Here is a 16,389-nt window from a genome sequence, read left to right as displayed (position 1 = left end):
AACAGCAGAAAAAGGCCCTCTGTGGATCACTCCTTAGTAAAATCTATACCTGCTTGCATCTTCATGAATGTTTTTCTTAAATTTTAATGTCAGATCTGATGGTGAAAATCTAGTCTGATATCACAGTTTCACAGTTGGCAGGGTCGGAAAGCACCTGAGCAGATAGTTTCATAGTTTCTAGGGTCGGATCATCAAGTCCAACCCCCTGCCATGGATAGGAAAGAGTGCTGAGGTCAAAGAGCCTGGCAAGGTGTCTATCTAGCCTCCTTTTGAAGACCCCAGGGTAGGAGCAAGCACCACTTCCCTTGGAAGTTGGTTCCAGATCCTAGCCACCCTGACTGTGAAGTAGCGCCTCCTGATATCTAGCCTGAATCTACTCTGTCAACTTATGGCCGTAATTCCTTGTTACTCCCAGTAGTGCTCAAGGGAACACGGATTCTCCCATTGCCTGCTGGTCTCCCTTGGCCAGTTTACAGACAGCCACCAGATCCCCTCTCAGCTTTTTCTTGTGGAGGCTGAACAGGTTCAGGTCTCATAGCCTCTCCTCATAGGGCCTGCCCTGCTGCCCCCTGATCATGCGAGTGGCCCTCCTCTGGACCCTCTCCACATTGTCCACATCCCTTCTGAAGTGTGGTGCACAGAACTGGACACAGTACTCAAACTGTGGCATGACCAATGTCATATATAGGGGGAGGATCACCTCCTTGGACCTGCTCATGATGCATCTGTGAATGCATGACAAGGTGCGGTTAGCCTTCCTGACTGCATCCCCACATTGGCAGCCTATGTTCATCTTGGAGTCTATAATGACTCCAAGATCCTTTTCTGCCTCTGTGCTTTTCTGCCTATATCCTACATAACAAGCTACAAACTCTCACCCAGCTGTAAATAGCTGTGGTTGAACTAGAAAATATCTTTTAGGAGAACATCTAATCATGACTTAAGACTTCAAGTGACGGAGAATCTCACATCCTGTATCAAGCTCTTCCAGTGCTCCCTCATCAAGTGGGCACTGGGAGAGACGCTAGAAAAAGAGAAGTACGGGTGTGGGGAAGCAAAGTGATGCTATAATTCACTCTCTTCTATGGATGCTGTGGATGCAAGTACATCTCTGGAGTTCAGGGTACTAGTTTTGCTTCTGAGGCTCAGTAGATGCAGGACCTGCCTCTCTCCTCATGAGATGGTGCTCTAGTTACAGTTCACACAGGAGTCTGAACAGGCAGCCTCTCCCATTTCATAGGGACAGATGTCGCTAGCAGGACATTCTTCCTGAGGGAGCCTCAGCTTCAGTACTCATTTCCCTCACCCTCTACAGCGCAGTTTGTAAGTCATTACTGCTATACACACAGGAAGCTCAGCAAGCCCCTTGTTAGTTCTCATTCAGCGCAGTGCATTGTGTGACCCAGAGCCTAAGGAAATCAGAGATGCTCCCTTAGTCACACTGGCTGCACTTTCAGGTGCTACTTCCATCCCACTCTGTCTCCCACTTCTGACACTCCTTACCTTTCACTATCATTACGGTCTTTAGCCTGAGCCTTTCTCTTGTCTTTCTGAGGGGTTGGGTCCTCCAGGAAGCTGTGGTCTAGGCTGTCATCAGGAACAAAGTCCTCCACACTCTGCACTTTCACAGGGACTTCAGGAGGGGGAGCAGCAGTGGCAGCAGCATCTGTAGATGAAACAAATTATCAGGTTTCCTGACACTGGAGTGTACTGGATGTATACAACACACATGACCACAACAGGTGTGGCAGAGCACTTATCCTTCCAGCTGCACCTCAAACTAGGTGTTTCTTTAACACACACAGAGGCACTGCCAAGTCCAGACACAGCTAATGACCACACAAGTACTGCCTCCGTAGACTTGACCTGTATACCACGGGAACTATAAGGGTCTGAGCAAGATGTGCCAAGAACAGCTTTGCAGAAAGGAAGCCATGAACTACATTCTGGCCACTCCTGGTTTACAACACATTGAACTAGCCTGATTGGTCAGTTTGGGCTGTAATACTAATCAGTGCCAGAACAGGTATAGTTAGCTGATTACAGGCTGCAAGTTGGCTTTGGAGCCAATTGGCTTTTTATATCTACGAACTGTACAAACAAATAATCAAAGACATCCCATTACTGTTCCCTTGTCTTCTGTAGCCCTGTTTATTCATCCCCAGGTCTTATTCTGCTTTTTAGACTGTCAACACAAAATAGAAGGCCTTGTTCCAAGTTCTGTTTCTACAACTATTTATACATTAGTTCTCTTATGAATCCAGGAGGGAGATTTAATGTCAGGAACACAGAACAGTAGGATGTTGGGAGCGACATTCTTTGGTTTCCAGTATTTCGCATTGTGCGGGTGGGGTGGAATGGAGTTTACAAGCTTTGTGATGTTGTTTGGGGAGTTTGCTATTGTTTCTTAGTTGTGAGTTGTTTCATTTATTGCTAGATGTCCTGAACATGTCTGGATAGGGTGGGACATAAATCTAAATATTACCACTAACACATTCTTTAGTTATAACAATAGTGTTGTCCAGCACCGATGGACCTTTTCTAGTAAGGGCAAACTTTCTCTGTACTTCTAATGAATCAGGATATTTTGGGTAATGGGGAAGGGGGAGCAAAGATGGAGAACTGAGAAAAATTACTGACCCAACAGAAAACACTGAATTTTACTGTACAGCAGAGATAGAAAAAAGGTTCCTAGGAGTGGATAATGTATTTGTTTTTTCTGAGTCCAACATATCTTTTGGTAGCAAATCCATTGCCCCTCTGCTTTCAAACTGAAGGATTTAATCTGCACTGGAAATTGTGAAACAGTCTGGTCACAATTTACACTCCCATTTGTACTCTCCACTTACTACATCTTTCACCCTTTTTTTGTTTTGTTTTGTTTGGACAAAGAGATTCGTATAGATAAAGCGCTTCAAGCTGTCTCTCTTTTCTCCATTCCCAAACTTGGATGTCAAGAAAAACTAGAAGAACCAAAATGGGTGGATCTTTGTTACAACTCATGAGAGACGCAAAAGACAGAAGGTAGGGTACACAATTAACACTGAAAAGTGTTTTGTACCTAAAATTGACCGTGCATTTTAAAAACCTCCCTCTTTCTTTTTGTAGGAGTCCTGATAGCTTTACAAATCCCTTTGAATGACAGTTTGAAGGAGAAGGTATTTGTAAAGAGTGATTCAAACCCATGTCAGACTAATAATTTCAAGGCAGCAGCAGCACCAGTCAGCTTTGTAGGCAAAGTGAATGTGACAAGCAAATTAAGGTCTATCTCAGGAGAAGCAAAAGCACTGAACAAGCCCTATATGACTCTATGCTGGAACTTTGACACTGGTTCTTAGGAAACCTTCCATGACTGCGCCATCGATTGCTAGTGCTAAAGGAAATTTGGCCTGCACTCTGCAAAGGCCAGCTCTCCTACAGAATGTTTCCCAGAGGGGAATCAAATGCAAGGCCACCCCAACCCTGAAATGTGACAACTTCAAATTTCTGGCTGAGTGATCATGTTCTAAACATCAACACTGCACTGCTGCTTGTTAAAATACAAAATTCTTTAGCAGCTGCCAGACTGCCATACAGGCAACGGCTGCAGCAGTTTCTCTTGCTATTTTCATTGTTATGCAAGTGACACATCCATTTTCCTGCTTGGAGTTGACAGTTACTTTTATTACTCTCCCCAGGAGCACTTTGCACCCCACCCCTGCCAGGCCAGAAGTCCAGTATCACAGCCATCACTGCTGACAGGAAAGAATCCCTTTCCCAGGCTAGCACCACCCCCTCCAGCAGTCAAAAAGCAAATCAAAGAGGATGGGCAGCTTGGGGACAGAACAGAACAACTGCACTGCTCTCTTTGGATTTGTACTGAGCAAAGTAAATGCTGGTATTCTTAGGACACAAGAGCAGCCTGCTCACTATTTAGAAGAGCAGATAAATATGGACATCAAAGAAGAGGCTTTAAAAATGCATGGCTACCTAAGCTCTGCTTTACCAGAAAAATCCATTCGCTCTCTGCATCAGCACTTACCTGGTTGGGGAGGAGAAGCCTCTGATGCTGGAGAAGTCCCAAAGAGGCGGGAGATAATGCTACGTTTCTGTGGTGGGGCTGCAGCTGGAAGTGCTGGGGATGCTGTAGCTGGGGGTGGTACGTGTGGTGGCTGATTCTCTGGTGCAGGCACTGGTGAAAAAGATGATGGGGGCTCAGGGGATACTGCTGGGTTGGGGGGTGGCTGCTGAGACAGTGGCTGCTGAGGGGTCCCCGGACTGGAACTGCCAGTTGATGTGGAACTTGGAGGTACTATGGGTGACTGGGAGCCAGAGGAAGGGCTCTGTCCGTTGGTTGCCAGAGGGGATGCATGTCCTCGACTTCGGGCTTCCATCATCTCAAGGAAGCTGCAGGAAAAATTAAATCACAGAAATAAAGGACTGGAATATGCTCAACAGCATATCTAAGTAAAGCTGTGCTTCACTGGCTGCTGCGCTGGAGTGAGAGGCAGGAGAAGAGTGCACTCATCAGCTCTGCCATGGGCCTTCCAGGGACCTTAGCCAAGTCCATGCCATCTCTTTGTTCCTAACTGAGCCTGCCTGTATGCAGGGAAGAATAATCCTGACCCTGCCTCACAACAGGAGCTGGGAAACTTAACCAGTGCTTAAAATAAGCCCTTTGAGCAATCAGGACAATGAGGTCTGTCATGTGCCAAGGGTTCATATGTTTTTATAAAGTAAACTTTGGTGCGTGTACTTCAGAAATGTTCCTTTACCAATGCTGTAGCTGATACAAGGAAGAGGAATAAATCCTTGTCATTTGGGTTGTGCATAAAATGCCTCCACTTTCAGTGCAGAGCAAGTTTGAGGGGATAACTGCATATTATGCCTGAAAGAGCCAGTACAGGGCCCTGAGAGCAGAACTACTGGAATCACCATGCCTTAGGCCCTCATCAAAGGACACCAAGCACCACAGTCCCCTCCCCAACCCAGCCTGGCCAGCAGACACAGTAAAGAAATTGCTCTCCATTCAGAGTCTCTTGCATCAGAGCTTTGAAGCTCTTCAAAGCAGAAAGGGTGAAGCTCTTAGGTCCTTTGGAAAAGAAATGAAGCAAATCCTAACCCCTTGCTGCAGTATGGCTGTATTGTCAGACTGCTTATCAACTCCTTTGCAATATTCAGACACTCACAAAAACACACTATGGTAAGAGAGCTTTTAAATGGCTACAGCTCATGCTCAACTGTGCAACCGTCTCAAAATAAGATCAAGCAGCTGTCAAAAGCAAGTTTGAAAAATGCATATAGGATCCCCAAATGAGAACTCCCATCTACCAGTTCAAAGAGATGGTCTTTCATTATTAAGCTTAACAAGCTCTCCTGTGCAGACCTATGAATTTAACTGCCTCTGTGCAGACTCTCAAGGATGCTTTCCTTTCTGTAGCAGACAAACAAATGAATAGTCACAGAGTGAATGCTACCAGATACCCTAGCAAGTCTTATAGGAATTAGTCAATCCACTCCATGGAAAGTTCCAGCTGAGAAAGGGCAATTGCAACTAAAGACGTACAGAGCAAATGTCATGGGGTCAGGAATAAGATCACATGCTATGTGATCAGTACTTCTGCCATCCTAATGAACAGTCAAATGACATCTTGTAAGTTATAAGAACTCTTGTAGGTGATGTCTTTTATTGGACCAACTGAATGGCTGGGGTAGACCTGTGGTTCTCAACCTCTTTAGACTCAAGGCACCCCTCCTTACACTTTAGGCACCCTGCATAAAATATCAGCTCTTAGTTTTGACTTGTTTTTTGACTACAGAAAAATAATAGAACCATTTTTTTTCTGTTGCAAAGAACTCAGAAGCACCAGAACAGGTCAGAATGCTTTTACCACTATGAATTCCTATTTGAAATCTCTGAGTTTATTTTGTGAATCACGTTCACAAAACTAACAGTGATAACACTGTGTTGCACTCTGGTATCCTTGAAACGATCCTGTGGCACCCTGGCTGGGAATCCCTGGGATGGACATATCTAAAATCTTGCCTATCACAGTACCCTTCCTCCTCAGGCTTCACTTTGTACACTGCCATTCAAGAGATGATTCTTTGGACTGGAGATAATGGGGATAAGTAGAAAAACTTTAAGGTGGATAAAGAAGCTGGCTATATGGGAGACAAGAGTGTACTGAAAGGGCAGTGCTTTGTTACAAGTGGAGTTTCTCAAGGACTGGCCTTGGAACTAATCTGGTCTCACAGTTTGATTAGTGATTTAGACACTGAAAGTGGGAGCACACTGATAAAATCAAAGATACAAAATTAGGAGAAAGCATTAATTAGTAAGCGGACAGGGGTACTGTGCAGGAGAAAATGAACAACCATGAGGACTGATGTCACAGAAACATGAAATTCAACTGTGAAACAAGGGAACAGGTTTTCTCTCTCTACTCTTCTAGGAGTGAGCCCAGAAGCAGGGACTGAGAGGGGTTATGACTGCTGTCCGGAAATACAGCATATACAAAGCATTGGTCTACCTAAAGGACTCTACTAGCATCAGAACACATGGGGGTGAACTGGCCTTGGCAAAGCTCTTTATCCACTTCCCCCCCAACCCAGGGAAGCAAGTGTGTGGAATAGGCGCCCAAAGCCCAACTGGTTTTAAGATGCAGGTTGATCAGTTTATGAAGTGGGTTGTAGGACTTAGTTACCCAACACAGCAGGGAACTGGACTCAGTAATGCTGGAGGTCCCTGACAATCTGTGGGCCTCTGATAGGCTTGCCCGACAGAACAATAACACTGACCGATTCTGATCAGGTGATAGCTCAACTTAGCATCAAAGCAAAAAGAAACCATCCACTTCCAAATGCCGAACAGAACACTGATGGCTAGAAAATGGTATTTAGAAGTTTGGGTTTGTTTTTGGGAACTGACTTGTAGGTAAAGTATACATGCATTAAAATAATGGTCCAGGGCAATGGCAAGGGTTAATTGATTTCTAAAACCCTAGTTTTGAAAGTTTCCTCAAGGCCCACCGTGTGACAGGCAAGCAGCAAGTAGACACACAGGCTGGGAAATTAAAAGACATGTAGCACACTTCCATAACAGGAGATAAGGTGGCAAAATGTCACACTGCCCAGTAGAGCTGTGCAAAGCTTCGGTAGCCGATTTGATTCAGAGGAGATTCAGCTCAATTCGGGGACCAAACCTCTGAATCCGAATTGAATCGGGAGACCAATTAAAAGCTGTGAATCGATTTGAAGCATCAGAATCGATTCAAAAAAGCTTTGGAAAAGATTTGGCCATAAACTAAACTAAGCTGTTAAGTCTGTTGGGGTTGGGAGAGGGAAGGGAAGGGCCATGGGGGAGGGAGGAATTGGGGCTGAGGACAAGCTGCCCAGGCGGAGCAGGGGACGCGTTACTCCGGGAAGGTGGCAGGATGTGGGCACGGCAGCACTGGGAGCGGGGGCTATGCCCTGCTGCTGCTTGCCCAGCTGGGGTGGGAAGGGAGGGGGCAGGGAGGAGGATGTGGGTGTGGCTCGCTCCAGGCGGAAGAGGGCAAGCAGCAGCAGAGCATAGCCCGCATCCTGCATCCTCTGCGCCGGCTGGCAAGCAGTGGCATAGTAGTGTCCCACTCCCAGTACTGATGTGGAGCAGGGGCTATGCCCTTCTGCTGCCCAGTTGTGCCTCCCCGCCCTGCCGCAGCAGCTGGGCAAACGGCAGCAGGGCATAGCTCCCATAGCACCCCCTGCCAGGGCAGAGGCAGGTACAGCCAGAGGAGCCATGGGAAAAGCCCTGATGGCTACTCTGCCAAGCCCCATCCCCTGCCCAGCTCCAGCCTCCCAGCACTTTAAAGAAATAATAATAAAAAAAAAGCCCTGCACTCACCAGCCAGTGGCAATCAGGGCCTCTGAGGGCTCGTGGCAGAGCCCCCCCCATGCAGTGCAGAGCAGTGGAGATGCCCCCCCACAGCAACCGTGCGGCAGCTGCGCCATGGCATGGGTACAATGTGGTTCATCAGGGTGCTGTACGCTGACTGGGATCTGGGGTGGCTCCAGCACTCAGCTGGAGCCCAGCACCACTCAGCCCCAGCACCCAGATAGCGTGCAGCACCCTGCCGAGCCATGCTGCACCCGCGTGATGCGACAGCTGCCGTGCGGGTGCCAAGCAGGGGAGGCAATCCCTGCTGCCCCACGTCACGTGGGGGGTGGGGCTCTGCCATGAGCGCCCAGAGCCCCCGATCGCCACTGCTGCAACCAGTGAGTGTGGGGATTGGAGGGGGTGGGGCGGGGTGTTAAAAGCTCTGCACTCACCAGCTGCATCAGCAGCAACTGGGGCCTCTGAGCACTCATGGCAACCCCCCCACGCAGTGTGGCTATCATCCCCCCTCCCCTGCCCTTGGCACCCACATGGCAGCTGCCTCATGGCACAGGTGCAGTGCAGCTCTGCAGGGTGCCATAGTTTCATAGTTTCTAGGGTCGGAAGGGACCTGAGCAGATCATCTAGTCCGACCCCCTACCATGGCAGGAAGAGCACTGGGGTCAAATGACCCCAATAAGGTGGTCATCCAACCTCCTCTTAAAAACCCCCAGGGTGGGAGCCTGCACCACCTCACATGGAAGCTGGTTCCAGACCCTAGCCGCCCTGACCGTGAAGTAGCGCCTCACCATGTGGTGTCTGGGAGTTGGGATGGCTTCATGTGTCAGCTGGAGCCTGGCACTGCTCAGCCCCAGCTGCACCCGTGCCATGCATGTGTCAAGGAGGGGGGGCGGGAAGGCATCCCTGCTGCTCCACGCTGCATGGGGGGGGCTCTGCCACGAGTGCCCATAGGCCCCAAATGCTGCTGCTGCAGCCAGTGAGTGCGGGGCTTTTTTTTTTTTTTTTTTTTTTTTTTTTTTTTTTTTTTTTAAGTGCTGGGACTAGGCTAGGATGGGGATGGGCAGGGCAGCCATGGGGGCTTCTCCTGTGGCTCCCCCCACCCAGGGAGAGGCAGGCACAGCCGGAGGAGCCAAGGGAGAACCTGCAGTCGCATGGTTGTGCCTGCCTCTCCCTGGCCGATCCGAATCATCGCCCAATCTTCCAAAGCTGATTCAGCTGAATTGATTTAGCAGAGTGATCCAAATCTCCACATCAAATTACTGTCCTCCAAAATCAGCCAAATCTGAATCAAATACTTCCTTATTCGCACAGGCCTGATCCATATTCACACAGAGCCCTTGGGATTTTCAGTTTTGGGGACCAGACCAAATTAGAAGACCACTAAAAAGCCCGTAGTAGAATGTATCTATGTGTTGGGTTTGTGAAACAAAGGAATATGCTGGCAGGACAGAATGTGGACAGTATGACAACCACAGGAAGGCCAATCAGCAATGCCCAAAGCTGAAGAGTCACCACTGAGGGAAAAGAACAAAAAGGAGGGATTTCAGCGCAGTAAAAGGTCCCCAAGAGGGGAACCCGAAGCCATTGTAGAAAGAGGGCATACCATCAGCCTGTCTCACCTACCCCACTAGTGGGAGGTGGGCCTTGGCCTCCAACCTCCACGTGGCTGACATCTGACATTCAAGAGAACCTCAGGGTGAAGCTCACGTACTGGCCAGATGTATCGTCCTTCTGATGACAGCTCTAGGACTGGTAGATACAGAACTGTTTGCATTATTCTTATCTGCTATCACTGTGTATCAATAAAATTTGCCTATTATTGAATGGAGAGGTTGGCGTTGGCCTGAGGATTTCCATCTGCTCAGAACAAGGTATCTGGGTCATAAATCCAGTGCCAGCAAACACCACCACAGAAAATAATGAAAGCTAACTAGCCCAATGGCAATTCATGAAGCAGCACTCTCAGGCAACCATGTACAACAGCAATCTCTGGATGTTCCTTAACTGTTATCAGAAGGTCGTAACAGATGCAATTCGGCATCACTTATGGTTTGACATCTGTGAAACACAGCTGAAAGGAGGATGAGATGGGCTAGGGCCACCTCTCCCAGACCTCACCAAACTAAGCAAAAGCTCTGAATTTGTAGAAATGCCAACAAGTCTCCAGCAGGATGTGGAACCCCCCCAGGAGTCTCTCCTCACAGCATATCAGACCACTCCAAACCTACCTACCAATGCCACTTCAGGGTAAGTAGCATGGCAGACCCAAGTTAGAGGCACTTTGCTTTGACAACTTCCACTTCCTCTTTATGAACTTCAGTTCTGCATTCCCTGGCCTCTCCCAGAACATTTCTGTAGCGCAGGACTCCCTAACAGCAAGAGGGCAGATGTGTATCCAGGACAGCCCTGGTATGATTTCCTGAAATCCTCTCTTGAGTCCCACTCAGCATTAAGGACTTCTGCCTCTCAAGTCTGAAGTGGAGTTAGCCCTTGACCAATCCTGTGGGTTCACCTCTTCTGTTGTGAATGATAGTACTCTTGATATTACAAGAACAGTAATTCTGTGAAGAGCTTGAAGACTAACATTGATGCTGCAACCCAGGCTAAATACAGAAAAAGTGCTATCTCCGTATTTTTACAGTCGTCATTGTGATAACAGCTAAGAACAGCACAGATTGCCAGCACAAACATGTAGGACACACCAAAGCAACCTAAGGAACAGCAATGAAAAAAACCCAAGAGAGGAATCCCTAAATTTCAGGACAGATGGAAGTTTCTGGAAAAGACTACACTGTTCTTATATTGCTGAAGGCTCTAAGAGGTTAAAGGTGGCATGCAAGGAAATAAGTCATCTTAAGAAGTAGATCAGGCATGTCCAACCTTTTTGAATGTGGGGCCGGATCACGAACTTTTTATCCCCCAGTGGGCCGGCGAGCCATATTCAAAGACATCACAGGAAGTGGTATCACATCAGGAAGTGATGGCACGTGACCTTGGACACCAATTAAGTTGCAGGGGTTGACATGGTGCTTGTTGACGTGGCATGCATGCCCAGGTTGACATAGTACTGCAGGAGCTGCTTGGCTACACCAGGTTGACCTGGTGCTGGAGAAGCTGTGGGGCCAGGCCAGGGTTAACCTGGGGCCCGCCTGGCCTGCTGGTGCCATGCCCAGGTTGACATGGTGCTGCAGGGCCCACCTGGGCAGAACCGGGTTGGCACTGGCCAGGAAAAGCAGGAAATGCAGCTGAAGCCGACTTCCCCATGTGCTGCTGGGGACGGGAGGAGGCCAGCCAGGTCTGCACCGGTCAGCAGAAGCGGCGGCAGAGCTGTGCGCCACTTGGGACTGACCAGTGCAGGCTTGTCCTGTCCCGTCCCGTCCCGAGCGGTACATGGCTCCGCCACAGCTTCTGCTGGCCGGTGCAGACCCGGCTGGGTTCCTCCCGTCCCCAGCAGCACATGAGAAGCGGCCCCCTCAGGGCCTTACATGCAGACGGCTAGGCCCAAAGAGCCGCAGCGCCCAGGGGGAGACTGGCTGGGGAAGCAGGCGCTGCCTTGAAGTGGGGCAGGGCAGGGCAGGGCAGGGGGCTGGCTTGAAGCGGGCGGGTGGAGGCGGCAGGTGCGGACTGGCAGTGCCAGCGGCCGCTGCTTGGCCTCCCGCACGGGGCTGCTCCGGCAGCACAGGGCATGGTTTGTGTCGGGGCAGGGAGGCAGAGGCAGAAGCACAGGCGCTCCCAGACACGCATCCTACCCGCCAGTGACCAGATGCAGACCCCCATCCTCAGCCGTGCAGGCTACATTATCAGGACCTGAACTGCCAAGGAGGCAGCTGGATGTAGAACGCCTCTGGGCCAGGCTCCTCCTGCTTCCCGCCCAGCCTGGCTCCGGCAACCGCGCACCCTGCAGCCCTGGCCCAGCCCCAAAGCACCCCCAGGCTCCATGCGGGAACTTACCCCGTGCCTCCGTCCACCCCGGCCCGGCCCCAAGGCGCCCCCAGCTCCGCGTGGGAACTTACCTCATGCCTCCGTTCACCACACATGCAGGCAGGGTGCAGGCCATGCTGCAGCTCCCCCAGCCATGCGCTGGGGGCAAGGGGCGGAGCCAGAGAAGAAGTTACACACACTGTTCCCAGCTCACCTAATCAGGTGTGGCCGGGGCAGCCCCGCGCTGCACAGCCCTCGGGGCAGCAGCGGCAGGACCCGGCTCACTGATGAGTCCGGCCCCGTGGGGGTAAGCAGCTCCCCTCCCCTCGCTGCCAGCTGGGGTCTGCGGGCTGGCCTTGCCTGCCTCGCCGCTGCCCTGCTCCCGTGGAGCAGGAGCCTCAGGCCAGATAAAAAGGCTTGGCAGGCCTCATGGTGGCACGTGGGCCGTATGTTGGACAAGCCTGATGTAGATCATAATAATCAAAGGAAACTTTAAGAAGGTAGAATCACAGGGGAAGATTAGGAGAGGACACTGTTTCCAATAGCTGCATATTTGAAGCCTCATTGTACTACATGCTATCAACACTGTCCGATTTGGAAGCAGTTAGCTTCAATTCCAGGCAAGAAGCCAACTTCAGAGAGATCAGGGAAAAGGAACTATGATTCCACTATGATTTCTTGGCTGAATGGATCCTACTTTTCTGCAGCAGAAACATGGGAATTTCAAAAACAGCAAAAAACCACTATGGTTTAAGTATAAAAAGACTCGTTTTTGTCCACACCATGACTATTTAAATAGACTGAATTGCACAGAGGGTCACATCTGTGATTGTAACCATGTCTAGACAGAAGTCTCTTCATTTTACAAAAGGACATATGTTCAAGGTGGGGCAAGGTATTTTTAAACACATAATGATGTGAAATACACTGCATGAAAATTAGTGAGACTTGTGCTGTCACCTCACATCAGTGCTATGGAAAATTCCACTTAAACTGAATAGTGCTGCGTCTTCTGTTGTCCCATCTAGCACAGTCTTCCCCACCCAACAACAAAACACAGATCCATGCTCCCTCTCGGAGAATGCTGGCATGGTCTGACGCTTGTTCTAGGAGCACTGCATGGACTGGTTCTGAGCTCCCAAGTTCCAAGAGCATCCCCAAAGGATCTAAGACAGGCATACAGACTGGCTTACTGGGATACAAATCAGGAACAAGGACACGGGTTTGCTTAGGGAGGAAAGCTGCAAATCGGAACCTGCAGTCTGTAGGAGTCAACCTGCCTACTACTACATACCAGCCTGAAGGCAAAAGCTTTCAACACCAGAATGTCTGCACTACACTGCAACATTAACTGCCACGATGAAGATATGCAAGCAAGGCCTCTCTGTTGCATACTTTAAAAACACCGCATTATACACAAGTAACTGTCTACAGCTTTACCTGGACACTTTGAAGGCACATAAAACTGTTTTAGAGCTAAAGGGTTTCTCCCAAACTCCCTATTGACTCTTTCCTCCCTGTCATTGTAACATCACCATGGCATGTTTTGCCTTTCTTACTCCTATTCTTACCATCTTTGTCAATTTAGGGTGAAGCAGCCACCCCTGCAGTCAGTTCTGTAAATCCATTAACATCAAGCTCTAAGAAATGTCTTCTTTATGTACACTTTTTGCACAAGTAAAGGCATCTACCACATACAGTGAATGCAATCTTAAGATATGGGAAGTGACAGTGCCATGGTTAGGCCTCATCTGGAGTACTGTGTGCAGTTTTGGGCTCTGCATTTTAAAAAGGATGCAGAGACATTGGAGGGGTCTAGAGGTGGGTTATGAAAGTAATAAAAGTCTTAGAAAGTACGCCGTACAAGGAGAATTTGAAGGAAACAGGCACGATCAACTTAAGAAAAAGGTGATTAACAGGGGACATGACAGCACTCTTCAGATACCCAAAGGGCTGCCTTGAAGAGGTAGAACACCCTTCTTACCTGCTGCAGAGAGCAGGAGGCATCCTAATTGGCTTGAAACTGCAGTGAAGTAGCTTCGGTTGGATAGCAGGAAACATTCCTTTGCTATTAGAACAATGAGGCAACAGAACAGGCTGCCTAGGTAAGCTAAGGAAGCTCCATCATTGGAGGTGCTCAAGAAGAGGCTGGATAAGCATTGGCAGGGATGATCTAAGAGTAGTTATGCTTGGACCAAGACATGAAGAGTAGCAGTTGGAAGCCCAGAAGCTTCCATGGATCCCTGAGAGATAACAAGAAGAACTTTATAGCCTACACCAGGTAGATATTGGAGAAGACCACGCTCAGCAACAGGAGAATAAAGCAGAGTTCCACAATCAGTTTAGCTACAAAAGAAGATTAAAGCAGCTGGTATGGGAGGGATAAAGAAACAGGAGTTCAGGCTGTCCAGTTAGAGGGTATGATGTATGGAGTTATGCCTGAGGATTTTGCCCAGAGCGTGCCAATGCTCCTGCTGGGACTTAAACCCAGAGATTCCTGTTTAGAGGGTCTTGGCCCTGCTCTCAGGGTCAACCTGATTGCCACATTTGGGATCAGAGGGAATTGTATCCTATGGTCAGATTAATCTGAACAGGGGGAGGGCGGGGAGAGGGTACCTTCTTCTGTAGCAAGGAGCATGGACATCTTAGATCTCTCAAGTGTATTTTAACAACCCTGGCAACCATGAGACACTGACAGCCCTTTCCCCCCTGCTTTACCTGACAGGTTAAGGTGCTTTTGGTGTCCTTGGGCAGTATGTATGCCTTGTAGCTGTGAAGCAGAGTTGATTATGTAGTTTTACAAATAGATTAAACAAGGATTTGTACGGGGTGGCTTGGATGGGAATGGTCTGCCTTGAGCAGGAGGCTGGACTAGATGTTTTCAAAGGTCCCTTTCAGCCTATGAATCTATGAACTGAAGTATATTTTCTCTGTGGACCTACTAGACTGTTAAGATAATTTCCTTACAGAACTCAGTTTGGCAAAATTATATGCTACAATCTATGCATGAAGAATAATGGTGGCTTCCTGGGAACACAGGTATCTACTGCAGATAATCTCTCAAAGAAAAGGAAGTAGTCCTCAGTAAGTTGCAGATGCTTTATTTACAGAACTTCATTTTCCCTTTTGCCTTCTATGGAAGACAGCACTTAGCTGAATGGATCCTACTTCATTGATCACTCCTGAATGGTAGCTTTGATATAGCATTCATATAAGCAGCTCCGTCAAACGGGCGATTTGGAAGCAGAGTCTCAGTTGACTTGCAGAAGTTATGGATTACCTAAAATGCTGGAATTACAAGACGAGGTTCAACTTCTGAGAATCCATTTTTGGAATAATGTCTCTTACAAAACCAATTTAAGATTCTTCTTAAGACCTGTTGATAAGGAACAGAAAAGTGCATGGTTGCATCTTGTTTGTCCAAGGGAGTGGGGCCCAACCTTTTTGGCAAGCCTACCACAAGGTGTGCCAGTGCCACTCCAAACCCCTGCCCCTAGCCAACCTACTGCTTTGCTTTCTGCTCTGTTGTTCACCTTGCCCAATCTGTAGCTCTGCTTCCTGCCTTACCTATCCCTATGTTCCCTACTCTCTCGTTGATCTACCATGTGCCACACACACCACCTGTCCATGCCATGGGTTGGTCACTTCTGGTCTAAGGGTATACAATAAGGTCATGAAGTAACTTATGGATCACATTTTTCTATACCTCCCAAAACCCTGTGTTGGGAGGAAAAAAATCTTAAGTCTTCCCTATATAGAATATTATTATTTATCACCACTACCTCAATGCAGTCCTACTTCAAACAATCTGTACTTTCCCCCATGCTTTAAAATTAAATGTTGATTATGGCTTTTGGGGGCAATAAGGCTGGTCCACATGGCATAAAAGTACTCAAATGTTAGAACTAATGAAAACCTCGCCATTTGATCAAATGGTATTTGCTACCCATCTTATTTAACTGTGGCAAACATCTTCATGAGCAAATTGCTCTTGGAAAGAGATGTGCATGTTTGAAAGCACCTCCACGTCACAAATACCTGACAACCTTCTGGAAGCTTCTTGTGCACCAGACATCCAGTAATAGGGTAGACATATTACTCAGCTGACCGATCACAATTCAAAATTCTCAAACAGTACAGTGACTGATAGATTGAAAGACAGGCAAAGCAGCCAAATAATAGTTAGAATACACAAGTCCAGAAAAAGGTCAAGAAGAATTCATGACAGTAAAAGGAGTTAAATCCATTCCTGGTATTTCAGAGAAGCACAAGGTCAGCAATGCTCCCAAACAGGCAGTCAAGAAGGTGTAGCAATAGCCAGAAGAGAGATGAAGAACAAGTCATGCACACGCATATCAGTTAAGTCGCAACCAGCTGGGGTCTCGGGGATACATTACGTAAGCTGAATGTGTCAGTGTTGCCTGCCACCTTGCGTTTTCTTTGGTAACTGCACTCTGGAGCAATAGCACTGTCATGTTTTGTCCCCAGTTGTGCCAAATCCATCAGTATGAACAGCAACCTAGTCTTATTTGGTCCCACATTCTCTTTGAAGGGGGTATTTTTCAGCTTTCCTAATCTAGTATTTTCTATCAGCTACTCAAGCAAAGGGTGGG

General features: G+C 48.2%; 1 protein-coding gene across 1 annotated transcript in view; it reads right to left on the bottom strand.

The window, feature by feature from the left end:
• The window catches only part of RABL6 (RAB, member RAS oncogene family-like 6), a 92,554-nt gene that overhangs the window by 21,156 nt on the left and 55,009 nt on the right, over window positions 1–16,389 (bottom strand). The window contains exons 9-10 of the mRNA XM_019510427.1: window positions 4,022–4,386; window positions 1,504–1,666 (exon numbers count right to left, since the gene is read on the bottom strand). Coding sequence (XP_019365972.1) covers window positions 1,504–1,666; window positions 4,022–4,386 — 528 coding nt within the window. The remainder of the gene's footprint in view (window positions 1–1,503; window positions 1,667–4,021; window positions 4,387–16,389) is intronic.

The sequence above is a fragment of the Gavialis gangeticus genome, unplaced genomic scaffold (genome assembly GCF_001723915.1).
Source record: "Gavialis gangeticus isolate Ggan-Ray unplaced genomic scaffold, GavGan_comp1, whole genome shotgun sequence".
NCBI lineage: Eukaryota > Metazoa > Chordata > Crocodylia > Gavialidae > Gavialis > Gavialis gangeticus.
The sequence above is the reverse complement of the archived record's forward strand: the minus strand, read 5'-3'. Positions and strand labels throughout refer to the sequence as shown.